Raw genomic sequence first — 26,227 nt, forward strand, 5'->3', positions numbered from 1 at the left:
TGAACTATTAAATAATTTTTAAATATATATACACATATTTATAATATAATAATATATATATATTTTATTTTTTTATGATATTTTCATTTTATATTTAGAAGAATTCATCAGCTGGGCACAATAAAACAATATTATAATATATATGATAATATTAATAATATAAATAATAGTATTAATACTAAAATAATTAATTATTATAACACTAATAATAACAATAATGATTAATAGTATTAATACTGTAATAATAGAATAGAATGAATATTATAACCCTATAAAATAATAATAATAATAATAATAATAATAATAAATATTAATTCTGTAATATTATTATTATAACACAATAACAATATAAGTAATAGTATTAATACTGTAATAATATTATAACACTATAATAATAATAATAAATAGTATTTATACAGTAATAGTAATATTATTATAATACTTTAATAATAGAATTAATAGTACGAATTAATATTATAACCCTACAATAATAATAATAACAATATAATTAATAGTATTAATACTGTAATAATATTATTATGACACTAATAATAATAATGACAACAACAACAACAACAACAACAACTAATAGTATCAATACTGAAATAATGAATAATATTATAACACTATGATAACAATAATACAAAAATAATGAATATATAATAATTAATAATTAATATTATTATAACCCTGTAAAAAAATAGAATGGTATTAATACTGTAATAATAATTTATATTATAACACTAATAATAATAACAACAATAATAATATAATTAATATATATTTCTGTCATATTTTATTTATCATTCAAAACTAAATTTTCAGACTCCATTATCATTTCATTTTAACAATCCCACTCCACAATAAACACATCATTTTACATGCTTACAACTCTTGCTGTTGTCAAATACTTGTAGTGAATACACAGTTTATATTTGTGAGGTGTGTGAATGAGATTGTGAGAGGAAGCAGGTGGAAAGATTAATGTCATTGCATTATCATAGACATCAGTCTCCACCCTTATAAAAGTACAGTTTTCGCACCTGTCTGAACCGTTCCAACAGCACTCAAACTTGTCGAAAATGCAGTCGTTCTCGTAGAGCGAGCACAACTTGCTACGTAGGTACTCGTGTACCTGAAACAGAGAAGCACAAGTGAATGAGCACAGAAAGAGTCATAAATGAGCTCACATTTAAGCATTGGGTGAAACTTTGGGGAGGTGTCGACAGTATTTGAAGAATGTATTAATTGGAGACGTGAAACATCATGTCCTGAAAACATGACGGCACACGCTCAGGAATGCTGGCTGTCCCAATATTCAGTTCTCTACTGCACCTGGTAGGTCTCTACGGGTCGGTTCTCCATGTTCAGGTCCCAAACCTTAACGGAGAGGTAATCGCGGGTCATCATGTATCTGCCGCTGTGGCTGAACTTGACGTCGGATATGGAGGAGATGATTTCGGAGAAGAACGACCGGCTGCTGGGGTCTTCTGGCTCCTCAAAAACTTTAGAGGGACAAATAAACCAAAAAAACAAACACAAGATTTTTGATGATTGATTTACATGTAGAACAAACATTAAAGTAGGGCTGAACAAGATATCATTTGAGCATCGGTATCGCAATGTGTGCATCTGCAAGTCACATCACAGGATTAGATTACGTATTTATTAAAAGATGAAGAAATTATATAATTTTATAAATAAAAAAGCATTTATACAATGATGATCATGCTATTTTATGATTGATTGTTCAATTTCTCTGCTTGAATATGGTTAAGACTCCCCAGAAAACCACGAGGCACTTTTTATTTAACGTTTATCTTTGCTGTCATATATATATATATATATATATATATATATATATATATATATATATATATATATATATATATATATATATATGTATGCTTGTAATTTACTATATTTGTGCCGATGTACTGCATCCAAAAAAGACTTGACCATCCTAGTCGATCTAAATAAACAGAATCTTTCCAAATAGTTATTATATATCACAATATCCATCACAGCAAAACAAAATATCACCATGTCAGAATTTTCCAATATCGTGCAGCCCTACATTAATGCATGAATAGAAAAGTACATAACACCACAGTTCGAGAGTGATTTCATTCATCTATTTTTTGCTATTATATATCAGTATTTTAAGGATGCATTTACCACATTATTTATTTTGGATCAATTTTGTGTTTTGAAAAATTTTTGTCAGCCTTTACATTTCTTATATATGTAAAAATAGGTTGACTAGAATTTTTTTTTAAATCAAAATTGATTATTTTTAAATAATAATAAAAAAAAACAATAAAAAACAAATAAATTGCAAAAAAATAAACAAATAAAATAATAATAATAATAATAATAATAATAATAAAAGTAATTAAAATAAACAATAAAAGTAAATTAATAAATTAAAAATGTAAATAATAATAAATATAAATTTAAAAATAAAATAAATTAAAACAATAATTAATAAATAAAAATAAACAAAAAATATAATAATAACCTGTAAAAAATTACTAAAATAAACAGAACAAATAATAATCATAATATTAATAATAATAAAATAATAATGAATAAATAAATAAATTAAAAAATGATTAAAAATAAACAAAAAAATAAAATAAAAAAATAATAAAATAATATAAAAATTAAATAAATTTATAAATAAAAATGTATTAAAATAAATTACAATTAAAAGATTCAATAAAAAAATATCTAAATTAAAATGAAATTAAACAATTAAAAAGAATTAATAAATTATATTTATTAGACTTTGTTTTTCCGCCAGACTCTCTCATTTAGAATCATAAACATGCACAGAAGAATGTAACTTTTATTCCTTATTTTACCTTTTTATTTTATGGTTCAATGCACCTGCAAAGATTTTTTTTCATTATTATTTTATATTATAACATTATTTACACTTATAAATTTGACAGATGCTTTCTATTTTTTTCCCCCATTTAACACATTTAAATATACAAAGCTATTTTAAATTGTAATATTTTACTGTATTTAAAAAAGAAAATAAGAGGCGTGTTAAGCATAAAAGCAGACACACATTAAAATGTTTATCCTAAAATAAAGCATCCGTCACATTTGTTATAGTGTAAATTGCACAATATTTAGAATGGTCACGTTCGGAATGAAGCACTTGATAAGACCCGTTAAAAAACCCAGATCAAATTGTGTACACAATACAAACTAACAGTGCATTTACTTCAAACTCCTGCAGCCTGTTTTGAAATGAGCAGATTTGACAGGAAGTAAAATGGCAAGAGTTTGCCGCTTTGCATTGTTGGGCTGGAATGAGGTCTGAGTTAAAAACAGATTGTTCGATTAATTACATAACCCAGCGATGATGTAACACAAGGCCCTCTGCTGACATTAAAACAGACAAAAACAGACAATTCTGGATTTTTCCACGACCTTTTAGAGGGGAAGATCATTTTTTACAAGAAAATGACACTCATGTAGAAAGTTCAAGCTCTTCATCTAATGGAAAATAAAAGGATAAGAGGGAACAAAAAAATCCTGAATAAAACAGAACATTACACTGTAGTTCAAAAGTTATTTCATTATTTTTATTATTATTTATAAATAGTTTAAGAATGTATTACCACATTTTATATTTTGGATTCATTTTGTGTTTAGATTTAAAAGAATTCAAGTCAACCTATACATTTCTACATACATATGGATATACATATACATACACATATAGATAGAACATTAGACAGATTAATAGAACGAAAGATAGAACGATAAACGGAAAGAACAAAAAACAGACAGAAAGATTGATAGATTGAATGGTAGAACAATAGAATAACAGATAGATCGATAGATATAGCGAACGATAGAGAACGACAGATAGATCGATAGCTAGAACGATAGATAAAATGACAGATAGAAAAAACGATATATAGATCAATAGATAGAACGAATGATTTAACACGATAGATTGAACAATAGATTGATCGAACACTAAACAGAATGATAGATGGAAAGAACGATAGATAAATAGAATAGACAGATAGATCAAATTATAGAATGATAGAAAGAACAATAGATATAACAATAGAACGACAAACAACAACAGATCGATAGGACGATAAATCGTTAGAACCACAGATAGATCAATAGGACAATAGAACGATAGATTGATTAAACGACAGATATATTGATAGAACGGCAGATAGATTGATAGAAAGATAGATACATAGAAAGAACTATAGATAGATCGATACATAGAACAATAGAACGACAGATAGATCGATAGTTAGATAGAAACAATAGATAGATAGATAGAACAATACATTGATCGAATGTAAAACAGTATGATAGATAGATGGAAAGAATGATAGATAAGCAGAACAATAGATAGATCGATAAATAGAACGATAGAAAGAACGATAGATAGATATATCAATAGAACAAAAAAGAACAATAGACAATGATAGATCGATAAATTGAACGATAGACAGATCAATAGAACAAAAAAGAACAATAGACAATGATTGATCGATAGACAGAACGAGAGATAGACAGAATGATAGAACGATAGATAGATATAGCTTGATAGATTGATCGAACGATTAACAGAACAATAGATAGATGGAAAGAACAATAGATAGAACGATGAATAGATGGAAAGAGCGATAGATAAATAGAACAATAGATAGATTGATAAATAAAATGATAGAAAGAACGGTAGATAAAACAATAGATAGATAGATATAGAAAGAATAATAGATAGATACAGAACAATAGTTCGAACAAGATTGATTGACCGATAAATAGAATGATAGATCGATTGATAGAAAGAACGACAGATAGATAAAATGATAGACAGAAAACGATAGAACAATAGACAGAACAAGACATAACTAGATTGATAGATAGATGGAACAATACATAGAAAGAACAATAGATCGATTGATAGAAAGATCATTCTATATCATTCATTCTATTGTCGACAGACAGATAGAGAGATAAAGAAGCACTTGATAGGTTGGTTAAAAATACACTAGATTAACAGACTGAAATTAAAACAGACAATTCAGGAACTTTCCACGACCTCTGAAATGGAGATCATACTTTAAAAGAAAAGTTCATCTAGAAAGTTCAGGCTCTTTGTCTAATGGAAAATAAAAGGATCAGAGGACATGAAAAAAGTCTTAAAATACTCACATTTGCTATGTCTATCGCAGAGCGCGGCGGACCTCATGTCACACAGGCGGATGGTGCCTTTACTACTGCTGTACACAAACACATTACACTGGTGCGGGTGACACTCGGCCGCCGTTATCACCTCCGTCAGCTCCTCCATATTGGCTGGTTTTATATCTACAATGTCTGAAGAACAAAACGATGAAGGAAACCAACAGAACTGCACTTTGAAGCTGTCAAGATGTCCAGTTAACCACATCATAGTAGTACATTTTCACACACAATACGCTTCATTGAACATGTACAATTAGACATCACCTGTATAACTGCAGGTTAACTATATTTATATGTAATAACTTTAAATGCTAAAAGCTAGTAGCTCCTAGTTAAAGTTTAGTAACTAATAAGGTTATGGTAACTGAAAACCTTAACTTTCCAAATGTGATTGTAATGCAATAATGTGCACCTTTTGTAAAGCTGCTTTGAAACAATAATTACTGTAAAAAGCTCCATACAAATAAACTTGAATTGATTTTTTTAAATATCCGTTTCCACCTGGTATTAACAGGAGTTCAAGTAATGTTTCCCTGTGCAATTCAAATGATAGTTTATATTCATCATCATCCGCTTGTGATCAGACTGGTGAAAATACAGTTTACTAACCTTAAAGGGACAGTTCACCCCAGAAAAATGTAAATTTACTCAATATTTACTCTGTCTAAAGTGGTTTCTTTCTTCTGTTGAACACAAGAGATTTTAAAAGCTGGAAAAACAAATACTATGGCAGTCAATGGGAAATGGTTTCCAGTTTTCTTCCAAATTTTTCTGTGCAAACAAGAGTGGGTAAATGATGACAAGGTTAATTTTTTGTGAACTATCCCTTTAAAGAGCAGGTCATGTGGGTTCTCTTTTTTATTTGAAGCTTATACAGGGTATATGCAGGAAGCCTAAAGGTAATTTCATTACCTTTTTAAGACTTTTTAAAGACCTTCTGAGAATATTTTAAGATAATAAACAGCTGATCCATGATAGACGCAGAGGAGAAAACGCGCTCTGCAGATGCACGCTCGTATGAAACAAAGCTTGAACGAATAAATCACGCGGTTGTTTTCAGGGACAGGCTTCAGCCACTATTTAAACTTGTCTTTCTCCAATCAGGAGTACGCAAACTTACATTTTCCCATTTTGCCGCCTGTTTTACTCTATGGTTTCACTACATGTGGAGGGCGCCACATCACCTTCCCGCGTTTGTCGCAAATTACGTGACATCACCTGGATCGAGGAGCTTGGCTAAACGCGCCTGGCCAAAACCAATCGTGTGGATCAAGCATGCATTAGTTAATATTAGGAGGAAAATAAATATATTTATGCTTTTTTGGAGTCAAACACTTCGGACAATGCTTGAACAAAATTTAAGACCTCGTAAAAACACGATTAAGACTTTAATACATTTTAAGGGCCTTAATTTTTTATGAACTTTTAATACTTTAAGACCCTACGGAGACCCTTTCTTTTGTTCAACGTAAACAGTCTGCGAAATTGCTAATCATTTAAAGTGAAACTAAAATAAATTTACTGTCTCTTTAAAAATCATGAGTCACCTTAAGTTGTTTTATTTTTAAATCTTTTGCCTGACATACGAACACTCAGGAAGGGGCATTTCATTGAAGACGCAAAACAGATACAAAAAACCCCCAATTAAAACGCTTGGTCAACTGACCAATCAGAGCAGAGTTACCTTACGGAAGGGAGGGATTTAATTGATTCAAATGAACTGAATTGGAATCAATGATTATAATATTAAGTGCATATTCTAGGAAAATCACTATTTTCTGACCATAGATGCATTTAAACCTATTTTAGGGCACTTTAAAATCCCATGTGTCCTGATCTTTAAAGATACACCATTAAAAAAAACAGAAAAAAAAAAGCTGTGAACCAAAGGGTACATTCAAACAAATAAATACACACATAACAATGACACGTGGTTATAAAAGTGGGGGTCACTGACAGCGTAAAGGATACTAAAACTTCTATCTGTGATTTCTAAATGCCAGAGATTTATTCTGAGGTCGTCTGCAGAAAGGTATGTTTCATAATCACTATTTACTGAAATGGAATTGATGTGATATGTATGTGCATTTGCAAATATTCTGCGGGGACTGGCTTCAACCATCAAGTCCATCGGCATCAGCACAGGAACCTGAAAAACACCCACAGTTAACATAATTATTATTATTAATTTTATTATTATTCAAGGTTTCAGTTTCAAATTCAAGTCAAATTTAAGACTCTAAGACCTGTTTTATGACCATTTTGACGCACACAGAGCAAAATGCAAATTTTTTTTACTAATGGTCAATGGAAAAGAAAAATCTCATTCAGTTTTTTCTTAGCCCACACATTTTTAATCTGCAAAACAAGCAAAGCCTAGTTATATGCACACCCTTTTTCAGCATAACCTCTCTTAAAAAGTTAAAAACTTTAATACACTGAAATGTATGCATAACAGTCTAAGTCTGTGTCCTCACCAGGTAGCTATAAATACTCAAGAACTTAACTATAAATTTGTAAATAAAATAACGTTAATTATTATTAATATTTTTTATATAAATCAAGCATAATTTAGTAAATATATTCTATTTTTTTCATATTATTTATTATTCATATTTTTTTTTTTCATGTTACACTGCAAAATACTTTTCTTACAGTTTTTTGTCTCGTTTCTTGGCCAAATACCAAAATATTCTTAAATCAAGGACCATTTTCTAGAAAAGTTAAAAATATTGTGCTGTTTTCAAAAATAAATTTATTATTTTTAATGCAGTTTAACAATAGTTTTAAACTACATTTTAGCATGTTAAACTACTAGTACTAATAGACATGATTAAAATTAACTTTGTTAAACTTTTCAACGTCAAAACTTGTCAAAGCAAGATAATTTCAAAAGTCCCATAATACAATTGAATAAAAGAATAAATAGAACACACAAATAAAAAAAGAGAATTCATGTGAGCAACATCACACGAGTAGCAGTGCGATATGGCTGTATATTGGCACTGGTGGGAGGCGATTGTTAGTATCCCACTAGTGACCATCTACAGCCATACTGCACTGTTACGAGTGTGATATTGTGTTTATACAACAGTTCGACAGCATAATCATGTGTATAAAAAAAGAGAATCAAACCCAAACAGTCTCAAAAATCCTTTCGTATGAGGAACTACTTTTTTCCGCCATTCATTCACATCTGCAGCTGACATCAGAACAGCAGAAACTATTGCTACTACACCAGCGTCAATTTAGAGCTAGTATTATTGTGATTCTCTAGCGTAATGTCTAAAGATGACAAAACAGGTGATTTTGCTCACACTTTAAGATTATAAGCCTGGACGGCATGAGATACAGAGATTTCCACCAATGCGCTGAATCTCCAAAAATCCTTCTATCCTTAGACACTATCCTTATAAATAAACTGCATAGTTGTAATCTAAAAACTACATTCCAACTTAAAAAAGCCTCAACAGTATTATGTTGTCAAACAGCTGCAATATTTGTCAAACTGTACTGAGTTTATGATCTGCTGTCGCTACATGTGGGTGGAGTAATACACAAGGGTGAAGAGGCTGTTGGAGTGTAAAATAATCGCACAGCTATCAGCCAATAAGATTCGAAAACCAGACAAAACTGTTGTATATATTAATAAATAAATAAATGAAAATATAAAGAAAATCTAAATAAAAATAATAGAAAAAAAAAAAAAAAATATATATATATATATATATATATATATACATACACATACACACACACACATATATATACACACATATACACACACACACATTTTTTTTTTGCAGTTTGCTGATGTTGTTCAACAGCACATAACAGAAAAAACTAAATTTAATAGTTTGATAATTATCAAGCATTTAATAGTGATTGTTTTTAAAACCTTTGCATTTTGAACCTAATTAGTAGCTTAGCATCAACTACATAATTTGTTTCCGATTAAAAAGTTAGTTACTAGCACCATCAGCTAATCACTAGTCACAAGACAAATGCACTATTCACAAACTACCAATCAGTTCTCTTCTTGACATCCAAGTAACATGTCCTGCTCTGTACACATTTCTTTATACTTATCAAGTATAATGCTATTACTCTAAATAATAATATTAACGTAAATAACAGACCATCACATGCCATCACCCACTGCAGCATTATCAACACACACCATATATACCACTCACTCCATAGATGACAAGTTCTAGAAACGTCCATGGCTCTCAATCTCATTCAATATTTAACTAGAAACCAGTGCTGCTGCAGAAAAGAGACAGACTAACCCGTAGTGATGTGATTCGAAACGGATCTCGCAGTCGTCCATCCTCGTCTTTAAGGTTGTATCCTTCTGCTCGTTTATCCCTTTCACTGATCTTCCATAATTTGATGGTTTTGTCTTTTTGAAGGGAAACACAAACATACAAACATCAGTTACAGGAAAAAAATAGGAGATTTAAAACCTAAGAGCTCATATTTTTCATTAATCTGAGAAAAAATATGTACAGTTGAAGTCAAAATTATTTTCCCTGCTGTTAATTTTTTCTTTTCCAAAGGTTTCCCAAATGCAAGGGATGTTTTCACAGTATTTCCTATACTATTTTTTCTTGTAGTGAAAGTCTTAGTTGTTTTATTTCAGCTAGAATAAAAGCAGTTTTTAATTTTTTTAAACCACTATAAGGTCAATGTTATTAGCCCGCTTAAGCAATATATTTTTCCATCGTCTACAGAACAAACCATTGTTATACAATAACTTGCCTAATAATTACTCTAACTGGCTTAATTAATAATTACTTAAACTGGCCCTTTAAAGGGCCAGTTTAAGCTGTATAGAAGTGTCTTGAAAAAGATCTAGCCAAATATTATTTACTGTCATCATGGCAAAGATAAAGTAAATCAGTTATTAGAAATGAGTTATTAAAACTATTATGATTAGAAATGTGTTGAAAATAATCTGCTCTCCGTTAAACAGAAACTGGGGAAAAAAATAAACAGTGAGTCCTAATAATTCAGGGGGGCTAATAATTCTGATCTTAAATGTACATCAGCAATTTCTGCCTATTTAATGGCAAGACCAAAATAGATAAAAATATTAATACCACCAACTTAATTCACTAAGAGATTATACAAAAAAATAAACATTTTACATTAAAAACAAGATTTTTCAGATCATTATGAGATAAATAACTTTCAATTCTTGCATTTTAGCTAAATAAATTATGATTTTCAAACAGTAAAAACCTAGATCTTAAGATCCTAGACTTTTAAACTATATTGCAATGCACAATTTGAGCACTTACCGTTTGTGGACAGTAGAAAGTGCGCAGCGTTCTGTTGCGGCAGCCATCTGATTTTATTGATCTTCTCCTCAATTTCTAAACTTTTCAAGTAATCAAACTCAGGCTCGTGACTCTGAAAAGTGCTGTACACGTTGTATTCGCCTCTTGAGAGCGGGCGGTTTTTACTCTGTGGAGAGAAACATGGACACACATTAGCACTCTGATTGAGTCACACTAACTAATAAGATTAAAAATAAAGTCTTTGAGTTGCATCACCTCCTGTTCTCGCTGAAATATGACGACTCTTCCCCCTTTGTCTCCTGTGGCTAGTAACTCTCCAGAATAGTTAAATTCGACGGTTGAGATAATGTCCGCTGTGAATCAAAGAGGAATAAAGAGAAATCAATCATTTAGATCATCCATTTCACAAGCACAAATTAAAAGCACAACGTTTTGACCAAAGTTCCTTTCTAAAACGCGTGTTTGTTCTCATTGGCCAATATTGATTATGATATGCAATGTCAAATACAAATAACATTTGTTTAAACTCTAAAGTCCCATTCTCACAAATTCTTAATGTGCTTTCACATCTGTGGTATGATTTCTTTGGTGCGGAGTCGAGCTGCACAATATATCATTTCAGCATTGATGCCACAATGTGTCAACCTGCAATAGTCACATCGCAAGATCAGCAATGCCAAGTTGGGATTACAGTTGATCAGCATCACAACTCAGAACGTGTGATTTTTGGGGTTATCGCAAAGTTAAACCCTAAAACAGAGTGAAAGATTTTCATTTGGATGTGTTCTTAAGACCTGTGACTGTGTAAGATTTAAGCAAACTTACACCAAGAGGTTGTAAAAGGTATATAGATCAAAAATGTATTGTATTTAATTTTTTTTAAACAATGAAAACTCAACAATACTCTGAATGAGAAGCTGTAATGTAGCCGTGGCTGGATGAATTTTGGTGTGGTGCCCCACCATGGAAAAATGAATGTAGCGGAAACCAAAAGAGCCCATTGAGAACACATAAGATTTGTTGAGTCATTGCAAAGTATAACCATAACAGAGAGAAACTTTATCCTTTGTATGCATTTTAAAAGCATTTCAAGAGAGTGTAAAGCATTCGAGCACAATAAAAATACAACATTTGTAACTTTAGTAGAGAACAGGGTTCTTATACCTTTTCCAACTTCAAATTCCAGCACTTTAAGCACTTTCAAGGTGCTTTTCCAGCACTTACCCACGGTAAATTATGTTTATATATGCTGTATGCACATTTAAATCCATTGTGCTATTTTAAAAGACACTATGTCATTTTAACTTAAATTGTTGAATACTTTGGAGCATGGATTTACTGGGATGGTTCACCCAAAAATGGTAAAAAAAAAATAAATAAATAAAAAAAGTTCAGTTACTGGATATCTTTTTAAGTTTTGGTCTCTTTCTTACAGTCAGACTTTGTTTGGGTGTAGTACCAAACTTTCATGACCAGTCGTTCATGATATTTCATGTGCATTGCTATTCTAAATTGATGTAACAAATTAAACCCTTATGGGTCTGAGCCTTTCACTGTAAAGCCTGAGGGAAGGAGTTTGCAGGTAACAGCGCTTGTCACACATTTTAATCACGAGATGTTCTATATAATCCTTAATTTAATCGCCACAATGTTGTCAGTCGTGCAACTGCAGTGCATTCACCATCGCAAAAGGGCTTGCATTTACTAAGATTAAACTAACATTGCAGCTAATAAAAAAAGACTGTTGTTGCTATTAAGATGACGTTTGCAAATAATAGGATATGTCAACAGTTTTAAACTATTTCGAAGTGTGCATTGTGGAAAAAATTCTGCGTGAATGTCTCCTAAACACGCACATTCGGCGAACATTTTGCTATTAAAACTGATCGCATGCCACCAATTTTATGCATTCGCACAAATGCTCCCAAATATATTTTGAGCTTGCTTAGATAAGCAATATGCATAGGCATATGCAACTAAAACATATGCATATGCAACTAAAACAGTCGCAATTTCAAGCCCTGCAATTTCAAATTCAAGCAGGTTCAAGCACTTTGTCCAAAATCCAAGCACTTTTCTAAACTTGAAAATACTTTATTAAAAATCAAGCAATTTTCAGGATTTCCAGCACCCGTATGAACCCTGAAAGAATAAATGCAATGAAGACTACAGTTTTATTTTACATTTCATTATTTAATTTCTGTACCTGAATACAGGTTGACTATGGAAAACCATTAAGCACTGTTTATCTGACTTTTTCTTTGCTCTATTGCAATTATTCTAGCTTGCAATTGCTTTATTATTTTTATAACATAAGATTCACACCCTTGCAGTTATAATCAAATCATGTTCTCAGAAAGGGTAATTATGAACATTTCTACCCAAGTATTTATGTGTATAAAGCATCTGTTATGTGAGAAGTGCTTCTCATATGTGAACTATCCGTACAGCTTTACTTTGACATTTCCTCGAGAGTAAAAGACATCGTCTGAAACGGTCGTACACCACACCCACCATTGGTACCCTTTTAGCAGTGAAAACGCAAGCCTGATAAAGGTGACCCATACCATACCACTTAGTGGAACCGTGCCATAATATAATGGTGTGAAAGATGTTTGATGTGTTTAAGGTCTGTGACAAAGATTTCAAGTGAACTTAAACTATGTGGCCCCTATAAATGTTAAAGTCTGCCAATTTAACAAAGATTAAATGTGTTTATTTATACAATTAGGACTCCATGCAGTTATTGTACATTTGATTATTGAATTTACCTCAATAAATCACCAAAAAACAGAGTGCGTTTATTTAATTTCTTTCATTGTGCTATTGGTTTCATCTGTACTTTAATTAGTTTTTTGGGTAATTTAGCATATTTTATTCAGATGAACTCACCTTCAATACCCCAATCAAAGAAAAATTATGAATTCAAACAAATAGAGTTAATAAAGTCTTTTTTGTGAAGTTTTATTCATATCGCAATATATATCGAATATCCGCTTTATTAAATATCATGCAGCCCTAGTTTGATAGTTAAAATGCTTTTCATTAAAACAAATGCACCTAAAAAAACAAGGGTTCAAACATTTCTCCTTGAGTACATATCTGACTGCTATTGCATGTCATGCCAAAATCAAATCTTTTACCCTAAATCCTGTATTCATACATGTTTATGTTCAGATGTTTTGTCCTGAAGCTCAAAGTGCAGTAAAAGCAGCTCTCTTTCTCTCTCTCTCTCCACCCCTGCTGCTTCACCTTTCTGATCTCTCGCTCGGAGAGAAGGACACGCGGAATAACACAGCCATGATTCAGTCTTCCTGAAACCGAACAATTAGCTCTGGATGCAGACGCAGAGCTGGGCTTCATTTAGCCAATGGATGCCAAAAACTGTCCAAGAGATAATCAAATGTCTCTTGTACAATTATAGAACTGAAACACCACTAAGAGTCATTCAGTTTCAAAAATGCGTCAGGTGATAAACCACATTCACATCAGAGTTAAAGAAATGAACCAGTAGAACCTTTCATCTGATTGGTGCAAAGGCAGTTTTAGCTACAGGTTGTGTTTAAATAAGCTTGATGATAAAAGCAAAGACAGGTGACGATATGATGAATGGAAAAAAAAAAAGATTAACATTCTGTTTTAAGTTTACACAAAACAGAACGGTTCAGTGAAACCTTACAGGTCAGTGCCACCGAAAGCCAATGTGAGCATTCAATTTACTCACGCATGTAAAAAAAAAAAAAAAAAAAAAACACACTTTCAGAGAATTTCTTGCTGAAGTTTGGGGAACGTACATTAACATCCAACATAATCTGATTGGGTAATTCCATTTCAACTTTAAAATAACAGACATGATTTACTTATATTATATATTACATTATATTTAAATACATTTATTATAAATATTCTATTTCTACAATTTTTTTGAGAGAGAAATCTGCATGGTTGAAAACAAAAAAGTCAATGTTTTGATATACTAAAGTCAATTTTTATTTGTGCTTGAAGTTCATTGTATTCTTAGTTGCTAGTACGCTCCAATCAGAATTTGTCACTTAAAACGATTACAGATTTCCAGGGCCAGGTAGAATCTGTGGATATTTTTTTGCCATTTTTCACACAAAATTAAAAAATAAATAATTAAAATAAATTGCTGATTAATGCAGACTGATTTTGGGAGTTTAATTACTAAAACATTTAATAACTTGTTAAGGGTTTATGCAATACACAATGCAAAATAAAAATATTACTTCACAATCTGTATTGTAAATATATCAAATAAATAATTACATTAGCCAATAATAGCAATGATATTATTATAAAAACGAAATAAATGCATATATTTACACACATTTTCACAAGTAAATAACTACATAATGATGGACAAAAAAAAAATGAATCTGCGGATTTCTGTGCGCACAGATTCTGTGTGAGCCTACCGATACGACCACTGCTTGTGTGTTATTCCCAACAACTACCGAACAAACCAGCATTGTCTTGTGCTAGTTCTTTAAGGCTGAATAATAATAATAATAATAATAATAATAATAATAATCTAAACAAACTAAATTTCTCCAAAATGTTTAAATAGCACATCATTATCGGTCTACACAAACAAAACATGTCCTGGACTCTAGATGTGTAGAAACGCATATATTCTTAGAACTTTTATATAATCTTAAGGCTGGTTTATACTTCTGCGTTGAGTGATTGGCGTGACCCAAAGCGCATGCCTTTAGTGTTGTCCTGCATTTATAGTTCTTTTAATGTCAATATTATTAGCCCCCTTAAGCAATATTTTTTTCCAATTACCCTCCTAATTAACCTAGTTAAGCCTTTACATGTCACTTTAAGCTGAATACTAGTATCTTGTAAAATATCTAGTCAAATATTATGCACTGTCATCATGGCAAAGACAAAAGAAATCAGTTATTAGAAATGAGTTATTAAAACTATTATGTTTAGAAATGTGTTGAGAAAACCTGCTCTCCTTTAAACAGAAATTTATAAATATACAGGGGGGCTAATAACTCAGGAGGGCTAATAATTCTGACTTCAACTGTAGATAGAATAGCAAAGAATCAATTAGTTGGGATACAAAAGCACTAGAAAGCCAGGGTTGAAGGAATCAGCTAATGAGCAACGAATAAACGAAGTCCTCGCTCTCAGATTAATCAATCTCTAGTCACACCACTGACAGCGAGCAATCTGATGACTCAGAAACATCAGCGGGTGAAGCTCAACAAAACACTGCAGAAACATGCCCACTCACACACACATTACACTTGAAGATCAACACGGACATCGTTTTACATACAGAAAATAAAGGCTATTTTGGGAACCTATTTTTTGGGCAACTAAGCAGAACAGAATTTTTATTACAGAGTTCCTCTCTTTAAATCTGATTATTATTACAAATGTGATTAGGATATTACTGAAACAACACTCATAATATATTAAATATGCAATACTAAAATAATTGATAATATAATTGTGATAATATTATATTAATACTAAAATTAAAGCATGTTTGACTCAAAATTTGAAACAAACCCTATATTTTTAAGCAGATAATAATACTCAATAGTATTTAATAATATAATAAAAACACATAAGAACTAAGAAACATTAAGATTACATTTAATTCAATATTAAAACAACACATACTATCATTGTGATATGAATACAAATTAGACTTTAAATTACAGCAAATACTAAATCTAAATATACTAAAATACTAAATTTTAGGGCAAATACTATATTAAATCAACACTTTATACTCAATTTTTGGAACAAATATTATATTTTTCAATGTAAATATTAATATAATTTCTTAATGTTATTTAATAATACAATAATAACACATAAAAACCAGATCTATACATAACATACAATAACATTACTTTATATATTTCTACACATTACTACTACTACGCTGTTAATTATTAGATTGTATTATTATTAATTACATTATTATTACTAATAATTAATTACATTGATCATTACATTCATTAAGATTTTATTTATTTAAGAAATTACTTATTGCCACATCATGCAATTCCATGGCAAGATCAATATAGATATATTTATATATTTATATTTACTAAAAAAATATATATGAAATTAGATATAAATCATTATATATGATTTTTTCAGTTAAATTTTTTGATAAATACCTTACAATTCTGAATATATAAATATACAGGGGGGCTAATAATTCAGGAGGGCTAATAATTCTGACTTCAACTGTAGATAAAATAGCAAAGAATCAATTAGTTGGGATACAAATTTTTAGGATTTTTTTGTTTAATTTTTGATAAATAACTTCAAATTCTTCCTGGAGATAGAAAAATACATGCAATAAACTGCAATAACTTAGTATTTCAATAAATAATATGAAAAAATATATAGAAACCCAAGAATAATATTAAATACAACATGTTAAATAAAAAATATTTTATATGATGTTTTCAGTTCATTCATTACTTCATTTTCCTTTGGCTTAGTCCCTTTATTTATTATTTATCAGTGGTCGCCACAGCGGAACGAACCACCAACTTAACCAGCATGTTTTACACAGCGGGTACCCTTCCAGCTGCAATCCAGTATTGGCAATCATTTATACACACAACAGCTATTTTAGTTTATTCAGTTCACCTATAGCTCATGTGTTTGGACTGTGGGGGAAAACAGAGCACCCAGAGGAAACCAACTCCAACACAGGGAGAACATGCAAACTGGCCCAGCCAATGCTCAAACCAGTGGCCTTCTTGCTGTGAGGTGACAGTGTTAATCACTGAGCCACCGTGTCACCCTGTTTTCATTTTTTAAATAATTTAAAATTCTTCTTGGAGATGCAAAAATACAAGCAACAACATATATCCATGCATAATTACTGTTATAATAAATGTTGATCTACAATACAATAAAAAGGCAGGATGACAGCTAAACTCATCAAATACTGATTTATTAGTTTTTGTATAAGCTTCAAGTCTCATAAATATGCAATGCAAATTCCTCATTTTAGTATAATCAACATTACACACACACACACACACGCACACGCACACGCACACGCACACGCACACGCACACTTCATTCAAAAATTGGTCTTTACTTAAACATATAAAGTGACCTGGACATTAGGGCTGTGCAATTCAATGAAAATTCGATTTCAATTTCGGCTTCTAACGATTATGAAAAAGCAATCGAGATAAACAATTATTGCATCATATACCGCCCTTTTCCAGTTGTACACATTTGTCGCTCTGCAAAGCTCAGTTTCAAGTAAACATTACTAAAAGCGTGTACTGTAATGACTATTGCAGCACGGGATGCGCATCATTCAGTGATGTACATTCGAATCATTCATGTTTTCACAAGTGTAAATGAGACTGCATGCTGTTGTGTTTGTGCGTGCTCAGGCTTAGAGACGAGCAGTGCACACACATCTAAAGTCATCTTAATGTGAGCACTTTAATGGTCAAATAGGTGTCACAACGATATGTTTAGTGATTATTCATATTAACCCTCATTTGTGTAATAAACGAGTTGAGAATCAAAAGACGCATGAAAGGGAAACCATTCATCAGAACCGCACTGCTCTTAAAGTGACAGCGCGCAATATTCCTGCTGCCGGCTGTTTTTATCGTTAATCAAACAACAAAAGGACAAAATCTCTCACTGCTCTTGACTGAAGGACTTCTGTAGCTATAATTAAAGTCTTTTTCTAACAGTAAAGATGCTTAAAGCACAGTTTGTTTCATATTTTTATTCTATTGTATTTATTTCCCTTTCCTTATTTAAAGGGAGGAAAATAACTATATATCAGGGCTCAACAATAGCCGCGTTTCCACTTTCGCGCCTAAAGCGAGCGAGCCAGGGCGAGCCAAGGCCAGTCGCGTTTCAACTATCACTTCCGGGGCGTAATCGGGCCAAAGCGGGGCTTCCTTGGGGCCAGCGTCCAGCCTTTTTCGGCCCGCCGAATACCTTGGGCCAAGGAGGGCCAACTGGGGCTTCGGGGCGGGGTTACGTACAAAGGCGGAGTTTTCCTGTCAGGTAAAGGAGACAAGATGCTTTCTTCCCTTACATTTGTTTTGCTATCGTCGTTCTCGTCGCTCGGCTGCTCTTTTGCGCCTTGCAGCCAAAAATCTGTGTTCTATGTAAATGCTGCCGAACTCGAATGTCCTTATCCAGGGATCGCTGTCTGGCCTTACACCAACAGACCACAAACAGTAAAAAAGCAATCGCTTCGGTGTTCTCCATCTTCCAGCTCTCGTAGTGATGCCAGGTTGTGTTTGTGGTTATAATTTGAGTTTTTTTGTTCCCGCTGAAGTGGGCGGGTTGTGTGACGGGTTGTGTGACGTTTGATTCGGGGGACGTTCTGGGGGCGGTGTCTGCGTGACGCGCTGCGAGCAACTAGCCCGACAGTGGAAACGCGACATGATTTCGGCCTCATTTCTCAACCTCCCGGGCTATTGGCCCGGCCTGGCCCGATTAAATCCCTGGCTCGCACTGGCCCGATAGTGGAAATGTGGCGAATAAGGACTGCCTGATGGCCCGGGACCAGTGTGAAAGACCGTCGGGACAGTAGATGGGATTGTTACTGGCCCAATCGGGCAAGTGCTGCCTTGTCACTAAATAATTTGCCTGTGACTATTTCTCAGTCGGTACAAATACAGTCTTAGAATCGAGAAACAGTTAGCTGGGATGTTTATGCAGTTTGCCATCAGCCACCAAAAATACCTGCATATTTTCCATACTGCTCTTTTGTTTGCGCAACACTTTGAATTTTGCTCATTATACATTAACATTTTTTATAGATTTAAATTCTAGATTCACAGACTTTTTTTTGACAAATTATTTTAAAAAATGTGGATTAGAAATAGTCATTAACTTATTTTATTTTGGTGGGGACAGTGACAATTTTGGCAGGGCAAGTAATAATCTCAACCACGGGTCCAATCACACCAGTAGAATAAATCCTTAGTGTTGAACCCTGTATATATACAGTTGAAGTCAGAATTATTAGCCCTCCTGAATTATTAGAGACCCTTTTCCCCCATTTCTGTTTAATGGAAAGAAGATTTTTCAACCCAATTCTAAATAAATAAAAATAAATAAATACTATATATATATATATATATATATATATATATATATATATACACACACACATACATACATATAAAATATTGACTTTAAAATAGGTTTCAAAATATTTAAACCTGCTTTTATTCTATCCAAAATAAAACAAATCAGACATTCTCCAGAAGAAAAATTATTATAGGAAATACTGTGAAAAATTCCTTACTCTGTTAAACATCATTTGGCACATGGGAAATATTTATTAAAAATAAATAAATAAATAAAAATTTCACAGGAGGACTAATAATTTTGACTTCAACTGATAATTGTTTTGAATAATCGTGATTGCAATTATGACCAAAATAATCATAATTATGATTTTTCCCATAATCGAGCAGCCCTACCGGACATGTTTCTGTCAGATTCACTCTAGCATAAAGAGCCACGATCATTAAAACGCCCTGATCTTTCATCCTATGCATTAGAAATGAGGAAACACCACTGTACTGAAGCACAACACACACAAAAAAACAGCCGCAGCATCAGCAGGAGCAGGTATACATGAAGAGACCACCTCACAGATAAACAAACATTAGCCAGACGTCCCAAACACGCCAAAATCCCATCAGCAACACCTCCCGAACGCAGACCAAAACATACAGTAAGAGGAGTCTGTTAGCGCGGAGCGAGCCTGACCTCGTCCAGCTCGAAAGCAGAGACAAATGCGCACACACATACATACCCATCAGACAGGCAGGGAGAGGCCATTATAGCCCTGGTCCAGGACGGCGGAGAGAGATTTAAGAGGAGCTGTGGGTAACCGAGGGCTGATGAGACGCCATGTTGAACAGGTACAAGCAAGAGGGAAACCCCACACACATATAAACACTGGACACACACATATACACACACTGTATTATGGCCTCATAAGCAACCATGTACTGAAGTTTAAGGGAGTTTGGAGAGAAGTGCTTCTCGTAAACTGATTTACTTCCTGTTTGAACGACAGCAAGAAACGCTGAGAAACTAGAGATGACAACTCGAAGTATATTTTTCATCAGTAGAGTTTCATCCTTCATTTCTATTATTATAAACAGTGTTAGGACTTTAGTATTGAAATAACTGTAATAATATATTGCGATATGATATTAATAATTTTAAAAAACAAAAGCATCACGTTTGAACAAAATTTGAAACTAATCCTTTATTTTTAAACAAATAATAATGCTTAATAGTATTTAATAATATAATGATAGCACATAACTAAGAAACATTAAGACCACATTTATCTCGATATTAAAACTACATAAATATAAATAATTTCAACTTTAATATAAATCAATTTAATGACGGCAAACATAAAAATTTAATTATATTAAAATAAATTAGAATTTAATGACAGCAAATACTAAAATTAAAGCATCACGTTTGACTCAATTTAAAATTAATCCTATATTTTATGCAAATAATAATACATAATAGGATATAATAATATAATTATAGCAAATTAGTATGTAATATTAAGATTACATTCAGTTCAATGTTAAATAACACTCATAATAACATTGCGATATTACATAAATTATAAGTTTATGGCGACAAATACTAAAATGAATGCAACACTTAGGGATGGGTCCCGAAACTCGGCCCTTTCTTTGTATTGGTGCTAAATTATAAAAAAGACCAAGTATCGATAAGCTCTGACGTTAACAGTTCTGCTATCGGTACTGGAGAATTATTTCTGAATAAACATTACTTACAGTAGCATAATTTAACTGACCAACCTTTCTAATTTGCGATATTCGTCTGCAGAGTCGGCAATCTCACAAGAGAAATGCTCGTGCTTTCGCCCAATAGTACAATGGCGAGCGCATCAAATATAAATGCCTTCACAGTTTTCAGCTGTGCGCGCGCACTCAGCGGAGGCTCGTGTTAAGCGCCCACACATAGATCGCGAGACAGACACGCACGCACACAGCTCGTTAGCCTGCGGAGTGGTGAAGAAAACCAAATAGGTTGTATTTACCGAGTGGACAGCGACAATGCCCGTTGCAACAAACGCAACAAGTTGTTTTCCTGTATAAGCAGAAACGCAAGCAATCTGGCTGTGCATCTTTCAAAAGTGCATTAACTGCAGAAAAACAAGTCAAAAGTTTTCAACTGACTAGCTATGCTAGCAGTCAATCACATAAGCTCTCTCTAAATTAGTATAACATTAATAGTTTAACAAACACATTCAGTTACAATGAAAACAGTTTTTTTTTCCTGCAGTAGCCTAAATAAATCTTAAACATTAAAAATGCTTTTACATTACTGTATTTACAAATATAGCCTAATAATAAACTATTCTTATTAAGAAATTATGAAAAAAATGCTTATTTTTACGTTGTTAACTCCCAAAACACCGGTAACTTATGTATGTGAATGTGTTAATGAAAAATCATAAACATCATCTGATTATTTAACTGCATTCTGCAACTAAAAGAGGGTATTTTCAACTGCAGGGAGCACAAGAAACCAAGAAAGATGCCCGACTTCTGCCAGAAAAGGCAAACATGTTGATTTTTCTCTGGAAGAAAAAAAGATTAAAAACTGAGAGTGATTTTCCTTCAGACCATTGTACATTCTTTTACAGGAAAATTGTAATTGAATTGTTTTACTATTATTGGTTTTGCTTTATTTTACATTAATAAAGTACTAATAAAGTGTTGCTAATTCTGTTCAAATTTTTTTTAATTGAAAAAAAAAAAACACTACAAAAAGTACCGATAAGAGAACCGTTAAGTACTGAACCGATAAGTGGTATGGATAAAAGTAGTAATACTGTTAAAACCTTAACTAGACCATGCCTAGCAACACTATACTAAATACTAAAAAACAAATACAACATTTTTGGGTAAATATTAATGTAATACTATTAAATAATATAATGATGATAGGGCATAAGACCTAAGAAACATTAAGAGGATATTTAATTATTTGAATAGTTAAAGGCGCAGTATGTACATCTGACATTCAGTGGCTAGGTATTGCACTTGGTTTAAAACGCATGCAAGCGCAAGTTGCCAGATTGACGACAAACAAAGGAGCGAGTCTGACCGTCGAGCCTAAAGGCTGATTTAAATCGTGTTCAATAAAAAAAGCAAGGCCACACAAAGGAATATTTTCCTACGTAAAGTTGCGGTCGGTCTGAAAACCGCTCCAATTGGTCCACCGTTTTTAAGTTGTTAAATTGAAAAAAAAGGACTGGGTGTGTTTATATCACCGCAATATACCTACACACGTCAGTCCAAACAGCTTGAAAAGTAGATTTTTCACCATAGGTGCTGTTTAATAAAAATGCATATTTTATTAAAAAACTAAAAACAAAAACTTTTAACCAAAACAAAGCAAAACCTAAACTTTTAAGTTCAGAAAAAAAAGTGCACCTTCTTTCTGAATTGACTTAAAATAACTTGTTTTCACATACACACACACATATGAATATATATACACACACATACACTGTCAACAACCCTAAAGTCAGGCCTATCACTTGACAACACCTTATTTATACTCCATTATTGACTCTGGTTTGCGTCATCATGAATCTGTATTGCGCATTTATTCCAATAAATCAAGTTAATAAAGCTATAAGGACTGCTTCTGATTTACCCTCAAGTTCCTGCTCTACAAAAAACAAACAAAAAGCCTGACAAGAGAAAAAGTGCAGTTAAATGAAACCGGAAGTCAACACACTTAGGAATTACATGGAAAACTCACTGGCCGGGAGCCAGAGACCATCTCAAGTCACATTTCTATCTTTGAAGATCTGCTAAATATACACACAATAATATGGTGATGATATTTACAACCCAAATGAGCAAAGCATCCTTATAATCCCATGGAAAAGAAGATTATCACTGGGTGCAATCACACCTCATGGTCTGGCGAAACAGTGATCTCTAAATAACCTTCTCTTCCACATAAGGGCCAGTCTGCTCAGATGATATTACACAGATCAACATGTGTCAGTTTCCTAGAAATCAGCTTTATTTTTTTCACAGAGGGCAAAGCAAACACTTGGAAGTGGCACAAACATCAACAACTAACTGCCAAAGTACAATCAACACTCAACAGAGACACAAAAAACCTATTTTACAGTTGAAGTCTGAATTATTAGCCAGCCTTATTTTTTAGCCCTATTTTTTGCCCAATTTCTCTTTAACAGAGAGCAGATTTCTTCAACACATTTCTAAACATAATAGTTTTAATAACTCATCTCTAATAACTGATTTATTTTATCTTTGCCATGATGACAGCACATAATACTTTACTAGATATTTTTCAAGACACTTCTATACAGCTTAAAGTGACATTTAAAGGCTTAACTAGGTTAATTAGACAAGTTATTGTATAACGATGGTTTATTCTGTAGACTATCGAAAAAAAAAATAGCTTAAAGGGACTAACAATATTGACCTTAAAATGGTTTTAAAAATTAAAAACTGCTTTTATTCTAGCCGAAATAAAACAAATAAGACTTTCTGCAGAGAAAAAAATATATAGGAAATTCTGTGAAAAATTCCTCACTCTGTTAAACATCATTTGAAAAATACTTGAAACAGAAAAAAAAAAAAATTCACAGGAGGGATAATAATTCTGACTTCAACTGTACATTAAATTTAATTAAGAACCTCTCTCTGAACCGACTGAATTTCTGTATATTTTAGCAGCTACATTTCTGTATACAGAAACTACAAAAATAACTTAAACTACACCCACTAACTTGAGTAAACGTGCTCAAAAAGAAAAAAAATATATATAATAAAAAATTATGAAAAACTAAAGACTAAGAGACTAGCGAACTTCTGCTATGTTTATGCTGTCATTTCAATAAACACTTTTATTTAAACTATTTTTTGTCTATAATTGACGCATCTTTACTAGTGCAGGGCAAAAAAAAATTGTTAAATACTTATTTGATAAATATTCATTTATTACTTACTGTATGTAGTTTCAAATGAAATTATTAGTCCAGTCATTATTGCTTTTCTTAATAACACTATTAATAATAAAATTGTGATAATAATTAATATTAGAGTACACATAACAATAAAAATGTACAGAGGCATTATTATTGTAATTCATACAACACATAATTTGTATTTCATATATATATATATATATATATATATATATATATATATATATATATATATATATATATATATATATATATATATAAAAAACATTCTTTTCATGTATTTATATATCCAAAAATATACAAAGCACAATAATAAAATTACAAAGTACAAAGAAACGCATGTCTATTTTTGTTTTTTATAAATTCTCAGCATGTTTATTTTTACAATTGATCAAATTACATACATTATGATGATATATAACATAAATATGCAATATTAACAAATAAATCTAAAAATTCTCAAATATATTCATGCGTGTATTTATCTATGCAATAAATATACACAGTACTCTTACATATGTAGACAACATTTTACTTTGGATGCAAATAATCACGATTCATCATTTAACAGCACTGATCTAGATATTCACCTTATTCTCCGCGTATGAGTGGGTGCAGCCATTTGAATCATTTTGGCTCTAAACTTCCGGTCTCATTCACTTCCATTTATTTTTAAACATTAAAAACAGCTCGTTTTGCTGCTTGGTGTTGCAAACTGATATTTTCTTATTATATTATTCTACTTTGTCTGTATTGTCGTGCAAACACTTGTTTGTGGAGTAAGCAGTTTGGCCGTTTTCTGCCGTTTATTATTCCTAGTCATTTCTCCTATAGGCAACTGAATCGGAAGTTCTAAAACAAATCGCAAAAACGTGCGCACTTCCGCATTAAAGAATAAGGTCAATACTGCATATATAATTTCTATTATGTTTTTTTTTTTTTTTTACCATTTCTTAACCTTACTTATTAAATATGTTTTCTGTCTGCTCATATGAATGCAGAGTTCCTGAAAACCCCAATAAATTCCTTTCGTGTTTGTGCACACATCTCATTTTGAATCCAGCTATGTATAGTAGTCAACATCTGAAGTGGAGCAAATAAATTGTTCAAAATTCTTCTAAATCAAGAGGTGTTGCAGAATAGTTTTAGGACAACTTTGATCAAAGGTGATGATCCCCTTCAAATGTTAACTACTATATATAAAAGACAAACAATTGTCAGCTTCTCAGTTTGATTTCTGAGACTGAAATACTTCCGTCTTCCCAAACCCCACCATAACGCCTCAAAAATCACTGATCTCTGGATGCAGCGCACCCTCGGACATGGCACATGGATAATGTGAGCTGGTCGGACCAGTTGGACGTGCTTTCCGCTGTTTCAAAAGGCAGGATGTGCTTCCCTACAGGAGCCCCAGAACGCAGCGCACATGCCGACTTACGCCCCGCTAGCAGACACATCTATCAATCCACAAAATGCCATGTCACATTAATACTTTTTGCAGGATTGACTACTACTGCTGTAACATTTCGACTGCACGTTTGCTAGCAATCGCCATCACAGGATTTAAAAACTCTCAAAAATAGTAGCGTGGCTTGTTTCCCACGCTGACATATTTCCTACTAAAATGGGC

The 26,227-nt window shown here is 32.2% G+C and overlaps 1 protein-coding gene across 1 annotated transcript in view; it reads right to left on the reverse strand.

Moving 5' to 3' along the window:
* Nucleotides 1–26,227, reverse strand: part of ppp2r2d (protein phosphatase 2, regulatory subunit B, delta) — a 38,079-nt gene that overhangs the window by 5,683 nt on the left and 6,169 nt on the right. Inside the window, exons 3-9 of the mRNA XM_056469174.1 lie at nucleotides 10,803–10,900; nucleotides 10,548–10,713; nucleotides 9,534–9,646; nucleotides 7,213–7,390; nucleotides 5,209–5,373; nucleotides 1,336–1,505; nucleotides 1,044–1,135 (exon numbers count right to left, since the gene is read on the reverse strand). Of these exons, the coding sequence (XP_056325149.1) occupies nucleotides 1,044–1,135; nucleotides 1,336–1,505; nucleotides 5,209–5,373; nucleotides 7,213–7,390; nucleotides 9,534–9,646; nucleotides 10,548–10,713; nucleotides 10,803–10,900 (982 nt within the window). The remainder of the gene's footprint in view (nucleotides 1–1,043; nucleotides 1,136–1,335; nucleotides 1,506–5,208; nucleotides 5,374–7,212; nucleotides 7,391–9,533; nucleotides 9,647–10,547; nucleotides 10,714–10,802; nucleotides 10,901–26,227) is intronic.

This window comes from Danio aesculapii, chromosome 12 (genome assembly GCF_903798145.1).
Source record: "Danio aesculapii chromosome 12, fDanAes4.1, whole genome shotgun sequence".
NCBI classification, from domain to species: Eukaryota; Metazoa; Chordata; class Actinopteri; order Cypriniformes; family Danionidae; genus Danio; species Danio aesculapii.